General features: G+C 44.3%; 1 protein-coding gene and 1 long non-coding RNA gene across 3 annotated transcripts in view; one reads left to right on the top strand and one right to left on the bottom strand.

Moving 5' to 3' along the window:
* Window positions 1–4,339: 4,339 nt before the first annotated feature.
* On the top strand, window positions 4,340–17,357 carry LOC145716449 (uncharacterized). Its single transcript, XR_014139087.1, has 3 exons — window positions 4,340–4,624; window positions 8,240–9,827; window positions 15,257–17,357. It is a non-coding gene; the product is annotated as an uncharacterized LOC145716449 (long non-coding RNA).
* The window catches only part of ZNF786 (zinc finger protein 786), a 21,172-nt gene continuing 7,001 nt past the window's right edge, over window positions 8,311–22,481 (bottom strand). The window contains exons 2-4 of one of the 2 annotated variants that reach the window (XM_031025483.2): window positions 17,351–17,477; window positions 12,935–13,087; window positions 8,311–10,836 (exon numbers count right to left, since the gene is read on the bottom strand). In XM_031025483.2, the coding sequence (XP_030881343.2) occupies window positions 8,801–10,836; window positions 12,935–13,087; window positions 17,351–17,477 (2,316 nt within the window). In that variant the 3' untranslated portion in view covers window positions 8,311–8,800. The remainder of the gene's footprint in view (window positions 10,837–12,934; window positions 13,088–17,350; window positions 17,478–22,481) is intronic. The other variant, XM_081799908.1, reaches the window with a different exon arrangement.

Below are 22,481 nucleotides of genomic sequence, written 5' to 3'. Positions count from 1 at the left end.
CACTTTTGGGATTAATTTCAGTCATATAGCCACTTGCATATTACATTATCTCCAGTGTATCTTTTCTACTTCCACATTGATTCCTTTTGTCACTAACCCATTTCCATGAACTGTCACTGCCTTCTCCTTGCCTTCCTCTTTCTCTTCCCTTCCTTTCCTGAACCACCCGTTCCAAAATCATTAAATGGAGCCCAGTAAGGAAAACATCCACACCAGCGGGGGATGGGAGGGGAGTGGGGCGGCGGGAGCAGAGCCTCAAAGCTGCAGGGGGAGGCCAGGAGGGCATTCGCTCAGGGCAGGGAGTGGAAGTGGCCACGTGAGATGGGTTACATACAGGGGGACCGGTCAGATAAATAAATATATTAAGGATAATGAGTGCAAAGCTTCTTACTGTCTGAGACAGAGTTACAAATATGAGAAGGGACAAAACTGGAAAGGACACTGTGGTGTCACATCGGAATTGGCAGTGCTGCTGGGCAGGCATTTTTAAAAAGAGAAAGGGAAATGAGTGCACATGTGAACATGTGTGTGTTATACGTATGCATGTCCTCGCACAAGCCACTGAGAGGCCTGGGAGTAGCAATACTCGGGTAGCAATGAGCACACCTAACACCAGATCTTGGCTTCTAATCCACTGCCCACTATAAGGAACCAGGGCTCCTCATGGAAATGTCCAGCTCCAGCGCTCAGACAGGGAAAACAGAAGATGCGCCTGGAACAACATGTGCCAGAGAACAAAGGAGGGTGCTCTAGAATAATGGGAACGGGTCAAAAGGACACAGACGCCTGTGTAAGGGGGGGCCCCTTCAGGCCAAACTTGGAATAATTTGAGTATCGCAATAAATACTGATAGGAAAGGCTTATAAACCATTGGATAAAATGAGAATAGGAAACTATGAGTCCATATAGATATAAAATATATAGTTAAATTGGGGCACCTGGGTGGCTCAGTCAGTTAAGCGTCTGCCTTAGGCTTGGGTCATGATCCCAGGGTCCTGGGATCGAGCCCCACATCAAACCCCCTGCTCAGCGGGAAGCCTGCTTCTCCCTCTCCTACTCCCTCTGCTTGTGTTCCCTCTCTCGCTCTGTCTCTCACTGTCAAATAAATGAAGTCTTTAAAAATATATATATAGCTAAATAAATGAAAAATTTGATGAGGAGTGGGATATTTACATGGTTTCCAAGTACGTCCCCACAAAATCACCACATATTTAATAATTACAAAGAAGAAAAAAGCAACTTCACCGTGGAGAAGTCTGGCAGATATTACCGTAATTAAGTGATCCAGGTGAACATCATCAGTAATGGAACGAACTGAAATCATGTGCTACCCAATAAGATGCAGGGAGACCACAGCACCACTCCCTGGCTATCCCTCCAAAGACAAACAATCCGAACCTAATCCTGAAGATACATCAGGCACACCCACATTCTACAAAACATTCTACAAAACAACTGTCCTGTATTCTTGAAAAGTATAAAGGTCCTGACAGCCTAAAGCTGTCTCTTTTTTTTCTAGAAACTTACTGAGGGCCGAAACAAGCAAGCTGCAACACCTGAACATTCTTTCTACCCCCCAAGCCCCAGTGCTACATACTAGTAGGTACATGGTTTGAGCCCCAGGATTCAACAGGTGACGGTTACTACCTAGTGAAGACGGTCAACTTCTCAGACCAGGACACTCATTACTTCCCTCCACTCCACTTTCTCTCTGCAGCCAATTCCACATTTTAGTCTCTGCAAACCCCCTTCTGTCAACAATTTCCATGTCTCTTGGGACTCTTTATTTGGTAAGCGAAAACTCAACTCCCAGACATTTTAAACAAAAGGGAGATGTCTCTGGTTCACATAACTGGAGAGCCAGGGGTGGTGTAAGTTCAGGCATAGTTTAACCCAGGGCTCAAATAAGGTGAAGGAAGAGGTTTCCCGGTCTCTCAGTTCTGCTTCCATATGTTGGCTGAGCAGTTCTTAGGGCCACATCCTTCCTCATCCTACCCAGCAGGAAAGAGAGTGTTTTCCCCATGTAAGTCGTTCTCACTGAATAAAAAAGTTATGACATGATTTTCAAACGGGACTTATTTCCTTTTCTCAGCCATAATCTCCTCTGTTCCCCTTTCTCCCACTCTGCACCTCACCAACATGCAAGCTGAGCTTCAGGGAAACTGCGACACTCAGAGCGCCCGGGGCTGACGACAGAATCAGTGGCTATGAGCAGGACTCTTTCATTAATTCATTGATTCACCAAGCGTTCGGAGAGCGCCCATTGAGGCCATACACTCGATGGGTAACGAGAAAAAATCAGTCTCTGCTTCATGGAACTTAGTCCTGGGCTGAGCGCACGGATGTGCCTGCACCGCCCTCTCCGGACCCCAGAACGCGAGCTCAGGCTGATGTCATCGTCCGACCGGCCCGGCCGGCGCCCCCTACCGGCCCGGCCCGGCCGGCTGCCCTCCTGCGACCGCGGGCAACCGCCTCTGCGCGACCGAGACGTCACCGCTCACACCCGACGGCCCCTGCAGCGTCTGCGTGGTCCGAGACCCCGGGCCGGGCCGCCGGTCCCGCCCCCGGGATGGTCTCCGGCCGGAGACCAGGCTTCCGCCGGGCGCACGTTGCCCCGCCCCCGGGCCCAGCCGCTGCCGCCGCCCCCGCCCGGCGTAGTGCGGCCGCGTAGTGCGACTGGGGAGGTCTGGTCGGTCCAGCAGCCGCTCCCGCAGCCGCCCCGGGGGTGGGGCCTGCGCCTGCGCCCGTCAGCTCCGTCCCACGGCGGCCGTCGCCCTGGAGATACGCAGGGCATCCTGGGAACGTTGCCTTTCCTGCGCGTGAACTGGGCTCCCACAGAGCCGCCTGCGGGTGGGAGGAGCAGATTGCTCCGGCGGCCTCGGGCAGCTCTGTGCTTGTTTTAACAGCATCCGGATCTCCTCTGCTCCCTGGACTGGGAGAACTGGAATTGCACCAGATTCTCCACAGCTATGACCTTTCCTCCTTTGAGGGCTACACAAGGTTAGATCTGAAATTGATCACATAGAAGTCAGGGAATTGGATCCTGTATAACGTTCCTTTTTCTGCTTCAATTGTTCTTGCCCCAGATTGCCGCTTTTCAAAATGAAATTGTGCGTCACTGCGTAGCCATTCACTACTCTATCCACCTCTCTGCCACTCACCTGTCCACCGTGGTGGTTTTCACGTTTGGTCGTTTCGGGAAAGGTTTGGGCTGCCTTGGGCTCAGTGCAACTCCTCCAGCTTCTATGAGGAGCCAGGAGGTGTGGGAGGGGCCTGATAAGGGAGGCGAACTGGAGAAGGTGCACTATGGCCAAAGGTGTGGGGCTCGATCCCAGCGCCCTGGGATCATCACCTGAGAGGAAGGCAGATGCTTACCGGACTGAGCCACCCAGGTGCCCCTGGGAACTATTACTTTGGTTTAAAAAAAAATTTTTTTTTTTAAGATTTTATTTATTTATTTGAGAGAGAGTGAGAGAGAGAGCGAGTGCACACGCAGGGGGAGAGGCAGAGTGAGAGAAAAAGGGAGAAGCCGACTCTCCGCTGAGCAAGGAGCTCCATGCAGGACTCAGCCCAGGACCCCGGGATCATGACCCAAGCCGAAGGCAGCCAATTAACCGCCTGGGTCACCCAGGCGCCCCAGGAAACTATTACTTTAAAAGAAAACTGAAATGTCCTAGATTTCTGTGCTCTTAAAAGGCCTCCTCAGAGCCTATATTGGTTACAGCAAAGGAAACTTGTGATCAAGGTGGTAAGTGGGGCGAGAGGAGAGACTTAAACCATATACTATCTAGCTTATAGAAAATAGGCCAAAAGAGTTTTCTGAGAAATGCTAAGGCAACAGGAAGCAATAGAAAGGGCTCATTCAAGGAATACCTTACATAACTTGTCACCAACTTTGGAAGTTAGGCATATTTTAGTTTCGCTTAGGAGCCTTCTACTTCTAGGGGAGGAGGTGGTTAGCCCAGTGATGGGTATTAAGGAGGGCACATATTGCAAGGAGTACTGGGTGTTATTCGCAAACAATGAATCATGGAACACTGTGTCAAAAACTAATGAAGTACTGAATGGTGACTAACATAACATAATAATAAAAAAAAAAGAAAAGAAAAGAAGCCTTCTACTGGGGATGCCTGGATGGCTCAGTTGGTTAAGCATCTGCCTTCAGCTCAGGTCATGATCCCAGGGTCCTGGGATCAAGTGCGCCATTGGGCTCCTTGCTCAGTGGGGAACCTGCTGCTCCCCCTGCTTGTGCTCTCTCTCTCTCCCTGACAAATAAATAAAATCTTAAAAAAAAAAAAAAAAGCCTTCTACTGTGACATTCACCAATTCAGCCAAATAAATTTCCATCTCTATTTTTTGCTTATGCCTCTAAGATAAAAACTTCTGGAAAAAGTACTTCCTCTTGTCCCTAAAATTCTCACTAATGTTTCAAACTCTCCCCCTCTCTCATAAATTTTGGGGATCTGCTGTGCAAATTTCTGTTCAAATTTCTACACCAGTCAGAAATTTCCAGATTCCCTTGAGATACTCAGCTCGGCTTACTGAGTTTGCTCTATGTAAGACATCCTACCAGATGCTACTGGAGATAATTTACTCCCAACGGATCAATTTTTCAAGGATTCAGGTGACTCATATTTTCATGTTTCTCCTCTAATTTCCCCTATTCTCTCTTAGCTAAAGAAAAAGTCATCAGATGTGAACCCCCAATTCTACAACCAAATTGTATTTGTGGTAGCAACCTCTCCTGTCCTCCAGTTACTTGGGAAAAGTGTCTCTCCCCCACTGAAGGCCAATTCCTCTACCTGCACAGCTGTCTTTCCTCTGCTACATCTTCACTCTTCTTTTTCAGAATCCTTCCCCATTAGCAGGCAGATTTGCTCTAGTATCAATAACAGTAACTTTTTCAGCTACTGTCAATTTCTCTGCTCCATTTTAAACTAAACTTCTGGAAAGAGTTCTTTATACAGCCTGTCTCCAATTCCTTATTCACACCGTGTACCAGTCAGCCAAGGTCTGCCTTTCTGCTCCAACACAAAGGAAAGTGTTCTTGTCTAGGTCAATATCTACCTCGATGTTGCCAAATCTTCTGGCCACTTCTTTGCTCTTATTGCACCAAACTTCTCAGCAGAACTCATCTCTGTTGTCCTGCTTCTTGGAATATTCTCCTTGTTTGGCTGCCGAGGCACCACTCCTTCCTAGGATCCCTCCCACCTCACAGTTCCCTCCTTTTTGTTCTCTTTCCCTACTTCTCCAAATCTGTTGACCCTCAAATTATTAGGGCTACTGAGGACTTGGTCCTCCCTTCTCCTTTGTCTACTCTCGAGCTCTAGGTGATTTCAGTGCCAGGGAGTTTAAATATTTAATGCTGATGACCATGTTTCTTTCTTTAGTCCAGACATCTGCTCTGAGCTCCAAACTCACAAATCTGTTAAACAACACCCCTTGCATCTTTCCCTTTGCCTTTCTGGTGCTGCTGCTGGTGGTTGTGGAAGGAGGGCCTGACTAGTCACTGACAGACTTTTAGTTAATTGCCCTGGTCTTGGGCTTCCATCCTGCCTGGCTCCCGGGCTGAGCATCTGCTCAACCAGTCACACTCCTCCAAGCCTCAGTCCCCTTTCTGCCTCTTCCTGCTTGTGGTGACTCCGCTTCCCTTCATTAGATGCCATTCTGCCAATAACTTTCTGGAATCTGTTGAACTTTCTCATCCGCTGATGGTTTCCTCTGAGTTCTCTTCATGGCTGTGGATTTATATAAAAAAATTCCTTTACTGTAATATTACTGGGATATCGAGAGGCAGAAAACAAATATGAGTGTACTTGGTTCTCGTCTTGAGTCAAGACAGTGACTGGGCTTTTGTGAATAGGATGTTTTTCTTACTTGTGATGGTTATTTAGGTGATTCTCTTGGATGATCCAGGTATACAATAATAGAACGCATTCCGTAATGTTAAGTAATGGCTCAGCAGAGACCATTGCCTTCTTGACCTTAATGGAAATTTTTTTTTTAAAGATTTTATTTATTTATTTATTCATGAGAGACAGAGAGAAGCAGGCTCCCAAGGAACAAGGAGCCCAATGTGGGACTCGATCCCAGGACCCTGGGATCATGACCTGAGCCGAAGGCAGACGCTTAACCATCTGAGCCACCCAGGCACCCCTTAATGGAAATTTTTTTAAAAACCATTCTGTCCCTTTTAGTAGGATCTTCATTGTTGGGCCAGTCAGATTTATTATTCTTTTGGAGGTGATGGGATTATTTTTTGGATACTTGTAGGCATCTTTCCTTATTCTTGAAATTCAGGGATTTCTGCAGGATATCTCAGCATGGATTTTTCTTTTTGGGTATTTTGGGCAGGATAGAAAAGGAAGTTTATGAACCTGTGCTTATGATACCTTCTTTTCCAGAATCTCTCTCTTCTTTAAGTACCACTCTGGGACCTGTTTTTCATGTTGAGTGTGGGCAGCCTAGGGTACTTGGGTTTAGTTGGATCTTACCCTTTTTCTTGACATCTTCCAAAACGCCTTCAGTTTTTAACAACACTTTAAACACTCTGAGTCTTTTACCATCTGAGATCCTGCAATTGTACCAGGCAATAGGTAAGAACAGCAACCTAGAGTCTCTGGCCTTCAGTCTTCCTTGAAACCCCTGCTGGGTTCATGATCACTTCCTACTCTCTGGGTCCCCAGTATGGGCATTCACCTGCAGCACGGCCTCTATCCCTTCTTTGCTTATGTTGAGTCTAACTCCACGCTTTTTGAGGCTGGCTGTCCCGTGAACACAACAGACATTTTAATGTCTTAATGGAGCCAAGCGTGCTTGCTCTTCAGTAATGTTTTACAAAATGAATCCTGCAGAACTCTACGTCCACAAGATCATAGTAAATGTTTTTGAAAAAGAATCCCAAGGTCAAATATATTCACAATATAAGAAAATACTACACATCAGGTCTTCCTCTGGGAGAGCCATAGACTGTATGTGGGGGTATGTGTGGGTGAGAACTGTTTTACTTTAATTGGCCATGTAGTTCTTTCCTTTTCTCAATTTTTTTTTAAAGATTTTATTTATTGACAGAGAGCTAGCGAGAGAGGGAACACAAGCAGGGGGAGTCGGAGAGGGAGAAGCAGGCTTCCTGCAGAGCAGGGAGCCCGATGTGGGGCTTGATTCCAGGACCCTGGGATCATGAACTGAGCCAAAGGCAGACGCTTAACGACTGAGCCACCCAGGCACCCTTAAATTTTTTATTTTTTTTAGAGAAGGAGAGTGCAAGGTGGGGAGGGGCAGAGGGAGAAGAAGAATCTTAATCAGGTTCCATACCCAACATGGAGCCCAACGTGGGGCTTGATCTCACAACCTGAGCCAAAAAAATCAAGTCAGAGGCTTAACTGACTGAGCCACCCAGGCTCCCCTCTTTCCCTTTTTAAAAAAAGAATCTTTGGAGCCAGTGTTCCAGAGAAATCATGTGTGACACGTTGTAGTTTAGTGACAATCTCATTTTCTGTCATCCCTCAGAATTTCAGGTCTTTTTTTTTTAAGATTTATTTATTTGAGAGAGACAGAGTGAAGAAGCAGACTGAGCAGAGCCTCATGCGGGGCTCGATCCCAGAACCCCAAGATCATGATCTGAGTGAAAGGCAGACGCCTAACCGACTGAGCCACCCAGGTGCCCCAGAATTTCAGGTCTTTTCACGAAATATGAACCCTCTGGAAGTCACGGAATGTAGTTCTGTCCCTGAAGTACAGATATTCTGTGCTCACGCAGCCTTCACCTCATGTAACAAATGGGGTAGGTTCCTGGACTTCTACTTGTACTACTTGTATTATGTTTACTTTTTTTAACATTTGCTTGAAAATTCTCCACGCTACACTGTTGTTGCCTGTAGTGCTGCATGACAAAGCTGTTTGGTTTTGTTACTTTTTTCCGGAATATTTTATGTTTAAGTAATCTCTATACCCAACACGGGGCCCGAACTCACAACCCCGAGATCAGGAGTTGCACGCTCTACCAACTGAGCCAGCCAGGCATCCCTTGGCTTTGTAATTTTGTCTCTACTCAGATTTGGTCACCGCTTGGTCACTCAGAATCCCGTTCACTGTCTTGGCTTCCAAAAGCGTCTGTTCTGCAGCTCCCAAACCCATCTTGTATCTATATTCTAGCCCCATAGATCTTAGCACCCCTGCTTTTTATGTTTCTTCAACTCAGATGAGCCAAACTTTGCTGAAATTATCCGCTTTTCCTTAGGGGGAACTATGCACAACCACTGTGGAAGCTGCCGTGAGACCTCAGCATTCACATAGACAGACAGACTGGGATTCAGAGAGCTCGTTTTATTGCTATCAGTTTCAAAATAAATTAATCAAAACCAAATCCAACATCATATCAGGCCTGCAACAAAATCCACTGGATTTAAACCCCCCAGTTTAGGGTCACACTGTGAAAAAGAGTCAAGTGGATGTTTAAGAGCCACCCCATCTCCTCAGCTTTGAGAACAGTACTGGAGGGACTGACTGTCTTAGTTCAAGCTGGGATTTCAGAGCTAGCTTAGCATTTGCGGGGAAATTACCACTTAAGACGGCAGGAAGAACAGGTATCTCTTTCATCAGTAGATAGGAAATATAACAGGTGATGAGCTAACCGAGAAAATCCTGTGTGGTTTCTCATATTCCTAACTCACGTTACATTCTTGCTCAAAAGGGGGCTCCCCGTTCCTAAAATCTGTCTCCCGGTGGGTTTGGCTGTGGCCGCTGTGGATTCCCAGGCCACATGGGACTCCGCTGAAGGCTCCGGATGCCCTCCACGGCCTCAACTCCAGTCAGCCTCGATCATTGCAAACAGCTGGCTGAGCCTCTTCTTAATGTCAGGCTCACTTGGAGCACTGTAGGATTTCGTGTGCACCCTGATGTGTTCGGCCAGTTTAGACTTATAAATGAAGCCCTTACCACAGTCGCCGCAGGCAAATGGCCTCTCAGGCCTGTGTATGCGCTGGTGCCGAAGCATGTGTCCCTTTTCCCGAAAGTTCTTATCACACTCGGGGCAGCGGAAAGGTCTCTCCCCTGTGTGCAGGCCTTGATGGCTGAGCAGCTGAGCCTTCAAGCGGAAACTCTTGTCACACTTGGGACACTGGAAAGGCTTCTCCCCTGTGTGGGTCCTGACGTGTTCGATGAGTTTGGACTGCTTGGCAAAGCCCTTGCCACACTCGCAGGAGAAGGGCATCTCCCCGCCGTGCAGCAGCTGGTGGGCCTTCATGTCGGCCTTCACGCGGTAGCTCTTGCCGCACTCGGGGCACTGGAAGGGTCTCTCCCCCGTGTGCAGGCGCTGGTGACTCAGCAGCTGCCCCTTCAGGCGGAAGCTCCTGTCGCAGGTGGGGCACTGGAAGGGCCTCTCCCCGCTGTGCACGCGGAAGTGCTCGGTGAGCTTGGACTGTCTGGTGAAGCCCTTGCCACACTCGCCACACGAGAAGGGCCTCTCCTTGCTGTGCGTGCGCTGGTGCGCCTTCAGGATGCCCTTCAGGCGGAAGCTCTTGTCACACTCGGGGCACCGGAAGGGCCTCTCCCCGCTGTGCACCCTCAGGTGCTCCCGGAGCTTGCACTGGTGGGTGAAGCCTCGGCCACACTCGCCGCAGGAGAAGGGCCTCTCCCCGCTGTGGCGGAGCCGATGTGCCCGCAGCATGCTCTTGAGGCGGAAGCTCAGCTCACACTCGGGGCACTGGAAGGGCTTCTCGTCGGTGTGCAGGCGCTGGTGCCTCAGCAGCTGTCCCCGCTGGCGGAAGCTCCTACCACACTCGGCGCACCAGAAGGGCTTCTCCCCGCTGTGGACTCGGCTGTGCTCGGTGAGTTTCCAGCGCTTGGCGAAGGCCTTGCCGCACTTCCGGCAGGAGAACGGCCGCTCGCCGCTGTGCACGCGCTGGTGCACCTTCAGCAGGCCGCTCAGGCGGAAGCTCTTGTCGCACTCCGGGCACCGGAAGGGCTTCTCTCCCGTGTGCACCCTGAGGTGGCTGGCGAGCTTGGACCTTGCGGTGAAGCGCTTACCACACTCCGCACAGGAGAAGGCCCTCTCCCCGGGGGGGCGGCGCGGGGGAGCCTCCCCGGCCCCCTTCCGGGGGCACAGCTCCTCAGCGGCCGCCTCAGCCTTCCCGGGGAAGGCGCCATCGCCTCCTCTCCAGGAGCCTAGCCTCTCCCTGCCGGGCTGGCCCTGGCAAGCCTGCTTGCTGCTCTTCGAGAGAAAGCTCCCGTCACATTTGGGGCACTGGGAAGGCCTCTCCCCCTTGTGCCGGACGCAGTGGCCGAGAAGGGTCTGCTTCTGCGGGCAGGGCAGCGGGCTCTGCCCTGCGTGGCCAGCCACGTGGCCGAGCAAACACTGCTTCCGGTGGAAGCTCCGCCCACAGTCAGGACACCGGAAGCGCCTGGGACCCTGACGGATGCTCCGCTGTTGCTGTGGGGCGGTCTGTTTGCTGAATTTCTTCCAGGACCTCCATGGCTGGTCCTTCAGGTGGCTCCTCTGGTGCTTCTCTGAGTGGTCCTCCTTCCAAAAGTTTTCCCCGCAGACAGCGCAAGGGTGCTGGGTGCCCTCCCCAAAGCAGGCCTCCTGCAAGCCAGGGAGCCCCGGCGCTCTGGGACTTGGGATTCCCTCTCTCTGGGTGGGCTCCCCGGAGCTGTGGACTACTGGAAGTGGAGCCTGTGCGGCATGTCTGTGTGGGCTCAGGAGGGCCATGGTTTGGTCAGGCCTGAAGGCACCATCTTCCCCTCCTCCTCCTGAGGGTTCAGAGGGGCACTGGCCTTCTCGGGGATCCAGCTGGAAATGGCGTTCAGCCTCTCCTGAATGCACAGCTTGTTGGCTTCCTGAAATGGAAAACAAAAATTCAGTCAGTATTCCTGTCTGTGGCATGACTAAATGCTTATGTCACCAGGAGAGGGAGCAGTTCATGGTGATGTCTGGTGGCCAGGGAACCCAGCTCCCACGGAAATCCACAACCAGGGACATTTCAACTGTGGTTCTATTTCATGGCTGAGAGTTTGGTAAGAAGTCTGCTGAAACTAAACTGAAAAAAACATATCTTAAAAAAGGAAAATATAGGGTGCCTGGGTGGCTCAGTCAGTTAAGTGTCTGCCTTCGTCTCAGGTCATGATCCCAGGGTCCTGGGATCGAGCCCCGCATTGGGCTCCCTGCTCGGCGGGGAGCCTGCTTCTCCTTCTCTCTCTGCCTGCCACTCTGCCTACTTGTGTTCTCTCTCTCTGTCAAATAAGTAAATAAAATCTTTAAAAAAAAAAAAAAAAAGGAAAATATAGGGGCGCCTGGCTGGCTCAGTCAGTCGAAAGAGCATATGGCTCTTGATCTCAGGGTCATGAGTTCAAGCCTCATGTTGGGTGTAGAGATTACTTAAATAAATTAAACTTAAAAAAAAAAAGAGGAGGGGCGCCTGGGTGGCTCAGTCGGGTTAAGCGACTGCCTTCGGCTCAGGTCATGATCCTGGAGTCCCGGGATCGAGTCCCACATCGGGCTCCCTGCTCGGCAGGGAGTCTGCTTCTCCCTCTGACCTTCCTCCCTCTCATGCTGTCTCTCATTCTCTCTCTCAAATAAATAAATAAAATCTTTAAAAAAAAAAAAAAGAGGAAAATATAGATCTCAAACATAGGGCCTAAGCTTTGGAATCAGGCCGTCTGGTTCAAATCCCAGCTCTCCACTATGCAGCCTTTGTCAAGCTAATCTCTCTTGGCTTCGATTCCTTCTCCTGTAGACACAGGGAAGCAACAGGATGTATGATTGTCATGGTCATTAGGTGAGATCCTGCACGTACGGTGCTGAGCACGTGCCTGGCATACTGCATGCACCTGTAAGGACTCACCACCACCATGACCACAGGACCATCACATTTGTACCATTTTGATGTGCAGACATTCCTGGAGTTAACAAGTGATGATGGCACTGTCACTAACAGACCCTAACACCACAGTCATGACCCAGGGGCTGTCCCTAAGGCCAGGCAGCAGGGCCTGGCCTCTGCTCCCCCCTCCTCACCTCTATGCCCACAAACCTTTTAAAAAGGTTTCTTGGAAGAATTGATAACACATGGCAAAAAGTGAAATAATTTGTGGAGCAAAACTCCCTTACTGTCCAGAAAGAAGCAACAAAAAACTCAACAAACTATTGACAAGATTTCTTGGAATGATGCTCCCAGTGGCTTTCTCATTCCATACTTTACTGCTGACTTTTAAGAATCCAAAAATCTCAGGGGCACCTGAGTGGCTCAGTCGGTTGAGCATCCAACTCTTGATTTCGGCTCGGGTCATGAGATCGAGCCCCAAGTTGGGCTCCGCACTCAGCAGAGAATCTGCTTGAAATTCTCTCCCTCTGCCCCTCCCCCTGCTCGTTCTCACTCTCTCTAATAAATAAATACATAAATATTTAAAAAGAATCCAAAAACCTCAGACTGTCCCATCATAAAAAGAAACAACAGAGGAGAGCTGAGTTTTAGGTATTCAAGTAGAGTCAACAGTCTCCAGATAGGAAGGAAGCAATTTTGGTCACTAGAATGTGGATAACCAGTCTCTGATTCCTGCCACCATCCCCCTCGCCCTACCTACTACTAACAACAGCTCACATTTACTGAGCTCTTAGTGTGTGCCAGGTATCACTTTAACACTTTACATATGTTAACCTATATAGTCCTATAATGTAGGTACTTTTATTATCTTCATTTTATAGGTCAGGAAATTGAAATACTGAGAGGCTGAACAACTTGCCGAAGGTGCCCCAGAAAAGACAAGATCCAGACTCAGACTCTAGAACCCACACTCCTAACCACTGTACTTTACTGTGTTTCTCTAGAGTACACCAGATGTCCAGCCTTAGCCCAGCCAAACAGGAAGACGAGATCAGAGAACTGGAACAAATGGAGCATGATGTCTTAAGGCAGGGCCCTAATTTCTTAATACTTACCCTGAAACTGATGACCCTCGATAACTGGATCAAACTGCAAACCAGCAGAAGAGCAAATTATGTTTCCTGATTTCTGTGATTCTCCCCAGTTCTTGAAGAACTCTTTCCCCTGTTCAATCCAGGATATTAGTTCTGGTTTGGGAAGTCCATCATCTGTCCAAAGAAGTCAGAAAAGGTAGTTTGGTTTCTTTGAACACTAAATTTAAAGCACACCAAGTTGCTTTTAAATTTTCAAAATGTACTCCTGGGAAAACATATGAGACGAGAGGTCAAAAAATAGATTATAGGTTTATGCAAGGAGGAGCAAAACTGCCGACATATCCTAACAGTACTTCCTAATCTATTTGGACCTGTTAAATCAGTTTACTGTTTAAATCCTGTCTTGGTCCCCATATATCGAGCAATATGTATTTTGTTGTGGATTTCATAAAACTCACTAGTAGCGTGCTTTGAGAATGGTGGGACAGCCCCGCAAACAACTGGAGATACCATGGGAAGACGGGGGTATGCAAAAATAAGAACTCGAATGCCTATCCTAGGAAATTTCAAAGTAGGTAGCTCCAGCTAAAATACTCTCAGAAGTCCACTGGTGACAGTGCTAATCATAGCCCAAAACATGGTTGAGTTCTGCTAGAATAAAAAGGGTTGCAAGCAATAAAATAAGCAAATGAAAATAGTTACAAGATTCTCTAATATATGACCCCATTCCCCTAATAAAATGTTTATGTATTTTCAAGTAAAACTTTCTTTCAATACTATCTCTCTCACAGAACCTAAAGTATGCTTCATAGAGTGCTAAAGGGAGATCAGTGTATGGTTCAGATCAGAGAAAGAGGGTAAGCCAGGTAATGTCTCAGGGATAAAATGTCAGAGTGGTGTAGTACATGTGGAGACTGATCACTATGTTCCAGATCCCTCCTTGCCCTCTGAAATCTGACTTCAATCCCAAAAGAATTCTAAGGCTGCTTTCATGAGAAAAGGAATCACTATCTTTTATTTAAATCCATACACCTATTCTCACTCTTCATCCGTTGAAGTCCCAGCACCTTTTAAAATAAAAGTATTTTTCCAAAAATAAAACCAAGAAAACAATTCAATTTACAATAACACCAAAAAGAATAACACACTTAGGAATAAATTTAATAAAAGAAATACAAGACTTACACAACAAAAACTGTAAAATACTGTTGAAAGAGATTTAAAAGTCATAAATAAATGGAAAGATATCTCATGTTCATGAATAGGAAGTCTTAAAATTGTTAAGATGACAATATTCCCAAGGGGTGAGAGGTGGGGGGATTGGGTAACTGGGTGATGGACATTAAGGAGGGCACGTGATGTAGTGATCACTGGGTATTATATAAGACTCATGAATCACTGACCTCTACCTCTGAAACCAATAATACATTATATGTTAATTAATTGAAATTAAATTTTTATTTATTTATTTAAAAGATTTTATTTATTTATTTATTTATAGGACAGAGAGAGACACAGCGAGAGAGGGAACACAAGCAGGGGAAGTGGGAGAGGGAGAAGCAGGCTTCCCACCGAGCAGGGAGCCCGATGTGGGGCTCGATCCCAGGACCCTGGGATCATGACCTGAGCCGAAGGCAGACGCTTAACGACTGAGCCACCCAGGCGCCCCTTAAATTTTTAAAAATGAATAAAAAGATTAAAAAAAAAAAAAGAAACCCTTGCTGCTTTTCTGATATAAGCATTTAGACTTATACATTTCCCTCTAAGTGCTGCTTTGGTGCATCTCACAAATTTTGCTGCTTTATATTTTCATTTCATCCAACTTTAAATATTTTCTAATTTCTCTTGTGATTTCTTCTTTGGTTTATAATTTATTTAGAATCACCTCATTTGAAAACAAATGAGTAAACAAACACAAAGCAAAATCAATCGTATAAATAGAAAGAACAAACTGATGGCTGCAAGAGTGATGGGGTAAGGAGATGGGCAAAATGAGTGACAGGGAGTGGGAGATACAGGCCTCAATTATGGCATGAATGAGTCACAGGAATGAAAGGCACAGCACAGGGAATATAGTCAATGATACTGTAACAGCGTTCTATGGTGACAGATGGTAGCTACACTTGTGGTGAGCATAGCATAGCATACAGAGATGGTGAATCACTATGATGTACACCTGAAACTAATGTGATATTGTGTGCCAACTATAATTTGAAAAAAAAATTTTTAAAGAATATATTATATAGCTATAATTAAAAAATGTGAATGTAAAAAATAAAAGAAATTTTAAAAAAGATGACAATATTCCCCAAATCCAAACTGGTTTTTGTTTGTTTTTTACAGAAACTGACAAACTGATCCGAAAAGTAATGGTAATCAAAAGAGCGTGCTATTGGCATGAAGATTAACATATAGATCAGTGAAACAGAACTGAGAATCCAGAAATAAACTTCTACTTTTATGGTCAACTGATTTTCCAAAAGGGTGCCAAGAGAATTCAATGGGGGAAAGAATACTCTTTTCAACAAATGGTGTTGGGACAACTGGATATCCATACACAAAAGAAGCTGCTGGATCCCTACCCTACACCATATACAAAAATTAACTCAAAATGGATCAAAGACCTAAATGTAAGCACTGAGGGGCACCTGGGTCACTCAGTTGGTTGAGCATCTGCCTTCAGCTCAGGTCATGATCCCAGGGTCCTGGGATAGAGTCCCATATCCGGCTCCTTGCTCAGTGGGGAGCCTATTTCTCCCTCTGCCTGCCACTCCCCCTGCTTGTGCTCACACACTCCCCCCCCCCGACAAATAAATAAAATCTTTAAAAAAATAAAAAAATAAATGTAAGCATTAAAACTATACACCTCTTAGAAGAAAACATAGGAGTGAATCTTTGTGACTTTGGATTAGGCAATGGTTTCTTAAATATGACACCAAAAGCTCAAGCAACACAAGAAAAAAGAAATTGGACTTCATAAAAATTAAGAACTTTTGTGCCTCAAAGGATGCCATCAAGAAAGTGAATAAACAACCCACAGAATGGGAGAGAATATCTGTGAGTCATGTATCTGATAAGGGTCCAGGATCCAGAACAAACAGAGGAGGCTTAAAACTCAACAATAAAAAGACAAATATACCAATTTAAAAATGGAAAATACTTGAATAGACATTTCTCCTAAGAAGATATACAAATGAAAAGACGCTCACCATGATTAGCTGTTAAGGAAATCAAAGCTACAATGATAGACCATTTTGCATCCATTTGATCCTGATGTTTGGAACATTCTTTTTGGGTGGAACAGGATTAACGATAGAGGATTATATTTCTTTCTCTACAGATTCAATTACTTTAACTGGTCCTTCAGTAACAATAAAAATATGTAATGTCTTGGATTACGTGTTTTAGAAACAACATTGTATACATGAAGCCTGGAAAACATACAAATGGTAATGGAATAGAATACAAAGCATTAGAAACCTTGCAATATAAAGGAAGTGGTATGGCTGTCAGGAGCTAGCCAGAGAGATGGCAGGAAGTACAGGGGAACTAACTGCCTTATCTTCATACACTGAAGGAATCAAGACATATAAAGTTGATGGACCTTGATCTAGAAATTTAATTTATAAAGGTAGACAATAGAGGCATGAAAAAACCCCCAAATTTGGGGAAAACGGAAAAAGGGAGATAGAAGAAAGATAGTTTAAGTGAATTAATGTCTCATTTTTCATAGTAATGAGTTAATGCTGCCTACACTTGATAAATCAAGTAATAGAGATGGAAGCATGATAGTTAGATTGGAGGAAAGTACAATAAGAACTAAAACAGTAAAGTTAACAGTGGTTGCCTTGGGGAATTATCTGAGTGCAGGAGTGAGGATGAAGCAGAGACTTTATCATTCATTTGATAAATAAAAAATATATATGTATAAAGACCAAGTAAGCAAAAAGACTAAAAAGAACACCCATTACCATAACCATGAAGAGACTGCTGCTGTTAACCATCTGTGTATAGCCTTACAAAATCTCACTGCAGGGAAATATTTTAGCTTTTCTGAGTTATCCACACCCCATGGTAAAAACTGACAGGTAGGGACATCCTAGGGTAAAGATATACAGGTACATATGGACACGAGCTAGGAGTGCTCCCATATGGAAATCACGGCAATCTGTGAGTGTGTAGCGACTAAAAGCCCTGACTTAGTCACCCCTGACCACCACGCATCAAAGTCTTAAATATTCTCCTTACTCAATGTCTACCCTTGAGTAAGGATTAGCAATGCTTACAGAAGTATTAACAAATGGGACTCTGGGGTAAAAAATACCATTCTGAGTTAATTTCTGAGAAATCTGACCTAACAAACAGGAGCATCAAGGGACTGGGATCTTCTTCCAGACCCAGTTCCATGACTTACCCACAAAATTGAGCACTTCTTACCTAGAGAAACAAGAATCTCATAATTGGTTCTCATTACATGCTTGTAAAGCTCCTTCTGCCATGCCTCTAGATTCTGCCATTCTTGCTCAGAGAAATAAATGGCCACATCCTCAAAAGTCAGAGGTAACTGAAATTACAGACATAATACATACACAGCATTAGTGCTTCAAAAGGACTTCAGCTCCTTCTCATCAACTTATTTTTTTGTTTTGTTTTGTTTTTTAAGTGAACTCTATCCCCAAGGCGGGGCTCAAACTCACAACCCTGAGATCCAGAGTCACCGGCTCTACCCACTGGGCCAGCCAGGTGCCCCTCCTTGTCATCAATTAAAAAAATTTTTGTAGTGGACACTGTTTTTGTCTATTCAGCAGCTTCCTCCTTAGGAACTGCTCCTTCCCCCACTCCAGTCTTATGGTTCTGCTCTTACCCACTACACCATCCGAGGTTCTTTATGCTTGTTTGAACTATATATGCATATGGATAGTAAAGAATTTTTTTTCTTTAAAGTGGGAATAAATCACTGGGTAATTTCATTCACTTAATATTTTACAGATATCTTTCCAGGTCAATGTGTAGAGGCAAAACCAGGTTTTTGTAAACTGCAGTGTCTTTCATGCCACGGGTACATATACCCCACTGATAGGGAGGGTATATGTATATGTATCATTTCCTTTATAAATTACAAACAATGCTCTGAAATGCTTCCTGATATATTTAGTGCTTTTACCTCTGTAAGATAAAGCCTAAAAAGGAGAACTACTAAATCAAAAGGTATAAACATGTTCAGTGTAATAAATACCATTAGATTGCCTTCCAAAAAGAATTCGGCATTTTTGCCCATGCTAAGAAGATGAGACTTATTTCTGTACACTTTGCCAGCACAGGTTGTTCTTAAACCTTTTTTTTTTCTTTTGCCAATGTAATGGTAAAAAATTGTATTTCATTGTTTTAATTTGCATTAATTTGTGAAGCTTAGCATCCTTTTCATCATTTTCTGGGGAGGGGGGCATTCCATATATCTTTGTGCAGGTCTATTCACATCCTTTGCTGAACATTCCAGTGGGCTCCTATAATTTGAACGGATTCCTTGTATTAGGGTTAATAATCCTTTGATTGACTAGCAAACACTTCTTTTTAAAGATTTTATTTCAGAGAGAAAGAGAGAACGAGCTCAAGCATGAGTGGAGGAGGGGCAGAGGGAAAAGCAGGCTCCCCGCTGAGCAGAGCGCCTGATGTGGGATGTGGGGCTTCATCCCAGGACCCTGGGATCATGACCTGACCCGAAGGCAGACCCTTAAGTGACTGAGCCACCCAGGAGCCCTAGCAAACGTTTTCTCCCAGTCATTTGTATTTTGAGTTTATCTTCTGCCAAATACCCTTTTATTTAGTTTTAATCTGTAAGTCTTTTCCATTGTTTCCAGCTTTCTAAGTGGTCCCCGTATCAAAAAGTTGTACAAATACTCTACTTTTTTGCATTTAGATTTGCACTTAATTCTGTAGATGAGATTGGCATCTATTATATACGTATGGATAGCCAATCACACACTATTAAATATACCATTCTTTCTCCTTAGATTGAAATGCCAACCTTTGCATGTATTAGATTTTCATAAGTATGTGAATCTGTTAATTTCTGCTATACTTTCCCTATGTATATTTTTACAATACCTATGCAATATCTAATATTGGGAGGGCAAGTCTTACCCCCTCCTCCCATTCTTTTCCAAGTTACTCCTGTGAATTCCTGGATATTTATTCTTCCTTATAAATTATTTTGTCCAACAACAAAAAAAGCGCATTGGAATTCAGTTTGAATTGCATTAAACATATACACATATTTAGGAAAGATTTTGACCTCATTTAGGAACATGTTTTATCACTCCATTTATTTGGTCTTGTTTGCTACCCTAAACAAACTTATTTTCTTCTTAAATGTTCTGAATCTTTTTAATTAATTTTGTTTCTGGTATTCTGTGGTTTTTCCAACAACTGTAAATGGGATCACCCCTGCCATTTCAAATTACTACTAGTTAAAAAAAAAGTCACTGAGTTTTATAAACTTATTTTGTGTCCAGTTACTGTACCATATTTATCAATCTTATTTTTTGGTGGGATACAATTTTCAAATAAAGATAATTACTCCATCTTCCACACTGTTGTTTTTTTTTAAAGATTTTATTTATTCATTTGAGATAAAGAGAGAGAGCATGAGTGGGGGGGCGGGCAGAGGGAGAGGGAGAAACAGAGGATCCGGCTGGATCCCATGACCTCAGGATGAGGGGAGGCACACATTTAACTGACTGAGGACCCAGGCACCCCTCACACTGCTTTTTTCTTGATTATACTTTACAGAAAAACGTCTCTTGTGGCTTCAGGGTTTAGTATCTTGATTTGGAAGACTTCCTAAGATTATAAAATATTCTCCTAAATTCTTCATAACATTTATTAGAATTAGACCTTTTTCATATGGAACTTATATCTGCATAACAAGAAGGAATATGTTCTTTTTGTAAGTGGATATTCACTTGTCACAAAATTTATTAAACAGTCTATTCTTTTATCATTGATTTGGGATTGTTTTTTATTAACTAGGTTTCCATTTATATTTGGGTATATTTTTGTTCCACTGGTGAATGTGTCTATTTTTGCTACAATACTGCACTGCTTAATTCTTATAGTTTTATCAGATATTTTCCTATTTAAGAGGACATGGTCATCCACCACCACCTCCATCAATTTCCACAGGAAATTGTCTGGATTTTTCTTGTCTGTTTTCTCTTCTACATACACAGGAAAGATACTTTGTCAAATTTATACAAATTCTATTGGGATTCTGATAGGAATGTGCTTAACATACAAATTTTGAGAGAACTGTATCTCTAAAACCCGGGATCTTTCCATCCAGAAACATCTATCTAGATATTTTTATGTGCTTTGGCTAAATTTAGCTTTCTTCATATAGACCTTATATAATCCTTGCTAGGTTCATTTCTAGAAACTGTAGAGTTTTTGTAGCTACCATGTTTGAGGGTTTGTCCCACTAAATTTTTTTTTTTTTTTTAAAAGATTTTATTTCTTTACCTGACAGAGACACAGCGAGAAAGGGAACACAAGCAGGGGGAGTGGGAGAGGGAGAAGCAGGCCTCCCGCGGAGCAGGGAGCCAGATGCGGGGCTTGATCCCAGGACCCTGGGATCATGACCTGAGCCGAAGGCAGACGCTCAACAACTGAGCCACCCAGGTGCCCCTGTCCCACTAAATTTTCTAATTATGAAAGCTTGGGAAGCTAATTTTTACGTTTATTTTGGAAACAAATTCCCTTGTTGGCTAACACTTCCAGTTGGCTGCCTTGGAGTGTCTACATAGAGAATGAGATCTGCAAATTAACATTTCTTTTAATGATTTAAGCCTATCATTTCTTTTTTTTTTTTTTAAGCAAAAGATAAACTGTTTAAACTAGTAGGTCTTCACTGAACTCTATAAATTACACATCTGTAGATCTCCTGCATATGAGGCTAAGCCTATCATTTCTTATTTTTATCTTATTGTATTGGCTGAAATGATGTTGAGTAATAGTGATGATAGCATGCAACTGTCTTATTCTTTAAAGGAAATGTTTCTAATGGTTTACAAGTAGTATTTGTTGGTTTCCTTTAACTTACTAACCAAGATGCCTTCTGTTCCTAGAATACTAAGAGTTTATCAAGATTTGGCTTTGAATTTCACTGCTTTTTAAAACAATGAATTAGAAAAAATAACACATGCAAATGTTTAAAACTATTATTTTTTATTGTGATGGCCTTGGATAAATTGAACACTTTCTAAGATGTGTAACTAGAAACATGTAAATTATGTATTTGTTAAAGTACTCGAATTTCATTAAGTATACATTCTTTTAGGGGCACCTGGGTGGCTCAGTCGGTTAAGTGTCTGCCTTCAGCTCAGGTCATGATCTCGAGGTCCTGGGATATAGTCCCACGTGGGACTCCCTGCTCAGCCGGGAGCCTGCTTCTTCCTCTCCCTCTCTCCCTCCTGCCACTCATGCTTGCTCTCGCTCTCTCAAATAAATAAAGTATACATTCTTTTATTGTTCTTTTTTAATATACTTTATTTTTTAAAAAAGATTTTATTTGTGAGAGAGCGAGGGCACACAAGCAGGGAGAGCGGCAGGTAGAGGGAGAAGCAAGCTCACCTCTGAGCAAGGAGCCGGATGCGGGGCTTGATCCCAGGATCCTGGGATCATGACCTGAGCTGAAGGCAGACACTTAACCGATTGAGCCACCCAGGCGTCCCATTACATACACTTTTTTAAGAGTTTTTATTTTTTCAGGTAATCTCTCCACCCAGTGTAGGGCTTGAACTCACAATCCTAACATCAAGAGTCACATACATGCACTACTAAGCCAGTCAGGCACCCCTACTGTTTTCTTTAAATGAATTTTAACTCCAAATGTTTTGCCATGTGTTTATTTCCTATGGGTATTAAAGTACAGCTTCTGTCAACTTTTATTTTTATTCATCTTTATGAAACTTAGATTTATGTTTTTATTTTAATTTAATTTTAAGATGCTATTTATTTGAGGAGGAGAGAGATAGCGAGAGAGAGCACATGCAGGGAGGAGAGGGAAAGGCAAGCTTCCCAAGAGCAGGGAGCCACATGTGGAGTTCGATCCCAGGACCCTGAGATCGTGACCCGAGCTGAAGGCAGATACCCAACCGAGTCACCCAAGCGCCCCTAGACTTATGTTTTTAAATAATTCCTTTACATTTATATTTTTTTCTTTTTTTTTTAAGACTTTATTTATTTGACTGAGAGAGAGAGCACAAGTAGGCAGAGTGACAGGCAGAGGGAGAGGGAGAAGCAGACTCCCCGCTGAGCAGGGAGCCCAATGTGGGACTTGATCCCAGGACCCTGGGATCATGACCTGAGCCGAAGGCAGACGCTTAATGACTGAGCCACCCAGGCGCCCAATTCCTTTACATTTAAATCAGAAATTATTTTAATGAAATAGCCATTTCTATGTTTTTGCTACGTTTTTTCTAATATGATTGATAACATAGGGAATAATTTGTCACAAAATTCTACACTTGCTTATATGCAATTTTGTCTGTGAGAAACTCTAGGTCAGTTC

Source organism: Leptonychotes weddellii, chromosome 12 (genome assembly GCF_054177405.1).
Source record: "Leptonychotes weddellii isolate Sample4059 chromosome 12, ASM5417740v2, whole genome shotgun sequence".
Classification (NCBI taxonomy): Eukaryota; Metazoa; Chordata; class Mammalia; order Carnivora; family Phocidae; genus Leptonychotes; species Leptonychotes weddellii.
This window is presented reverse-complemented; position numbering and strand designations above follow the sequence as displayed.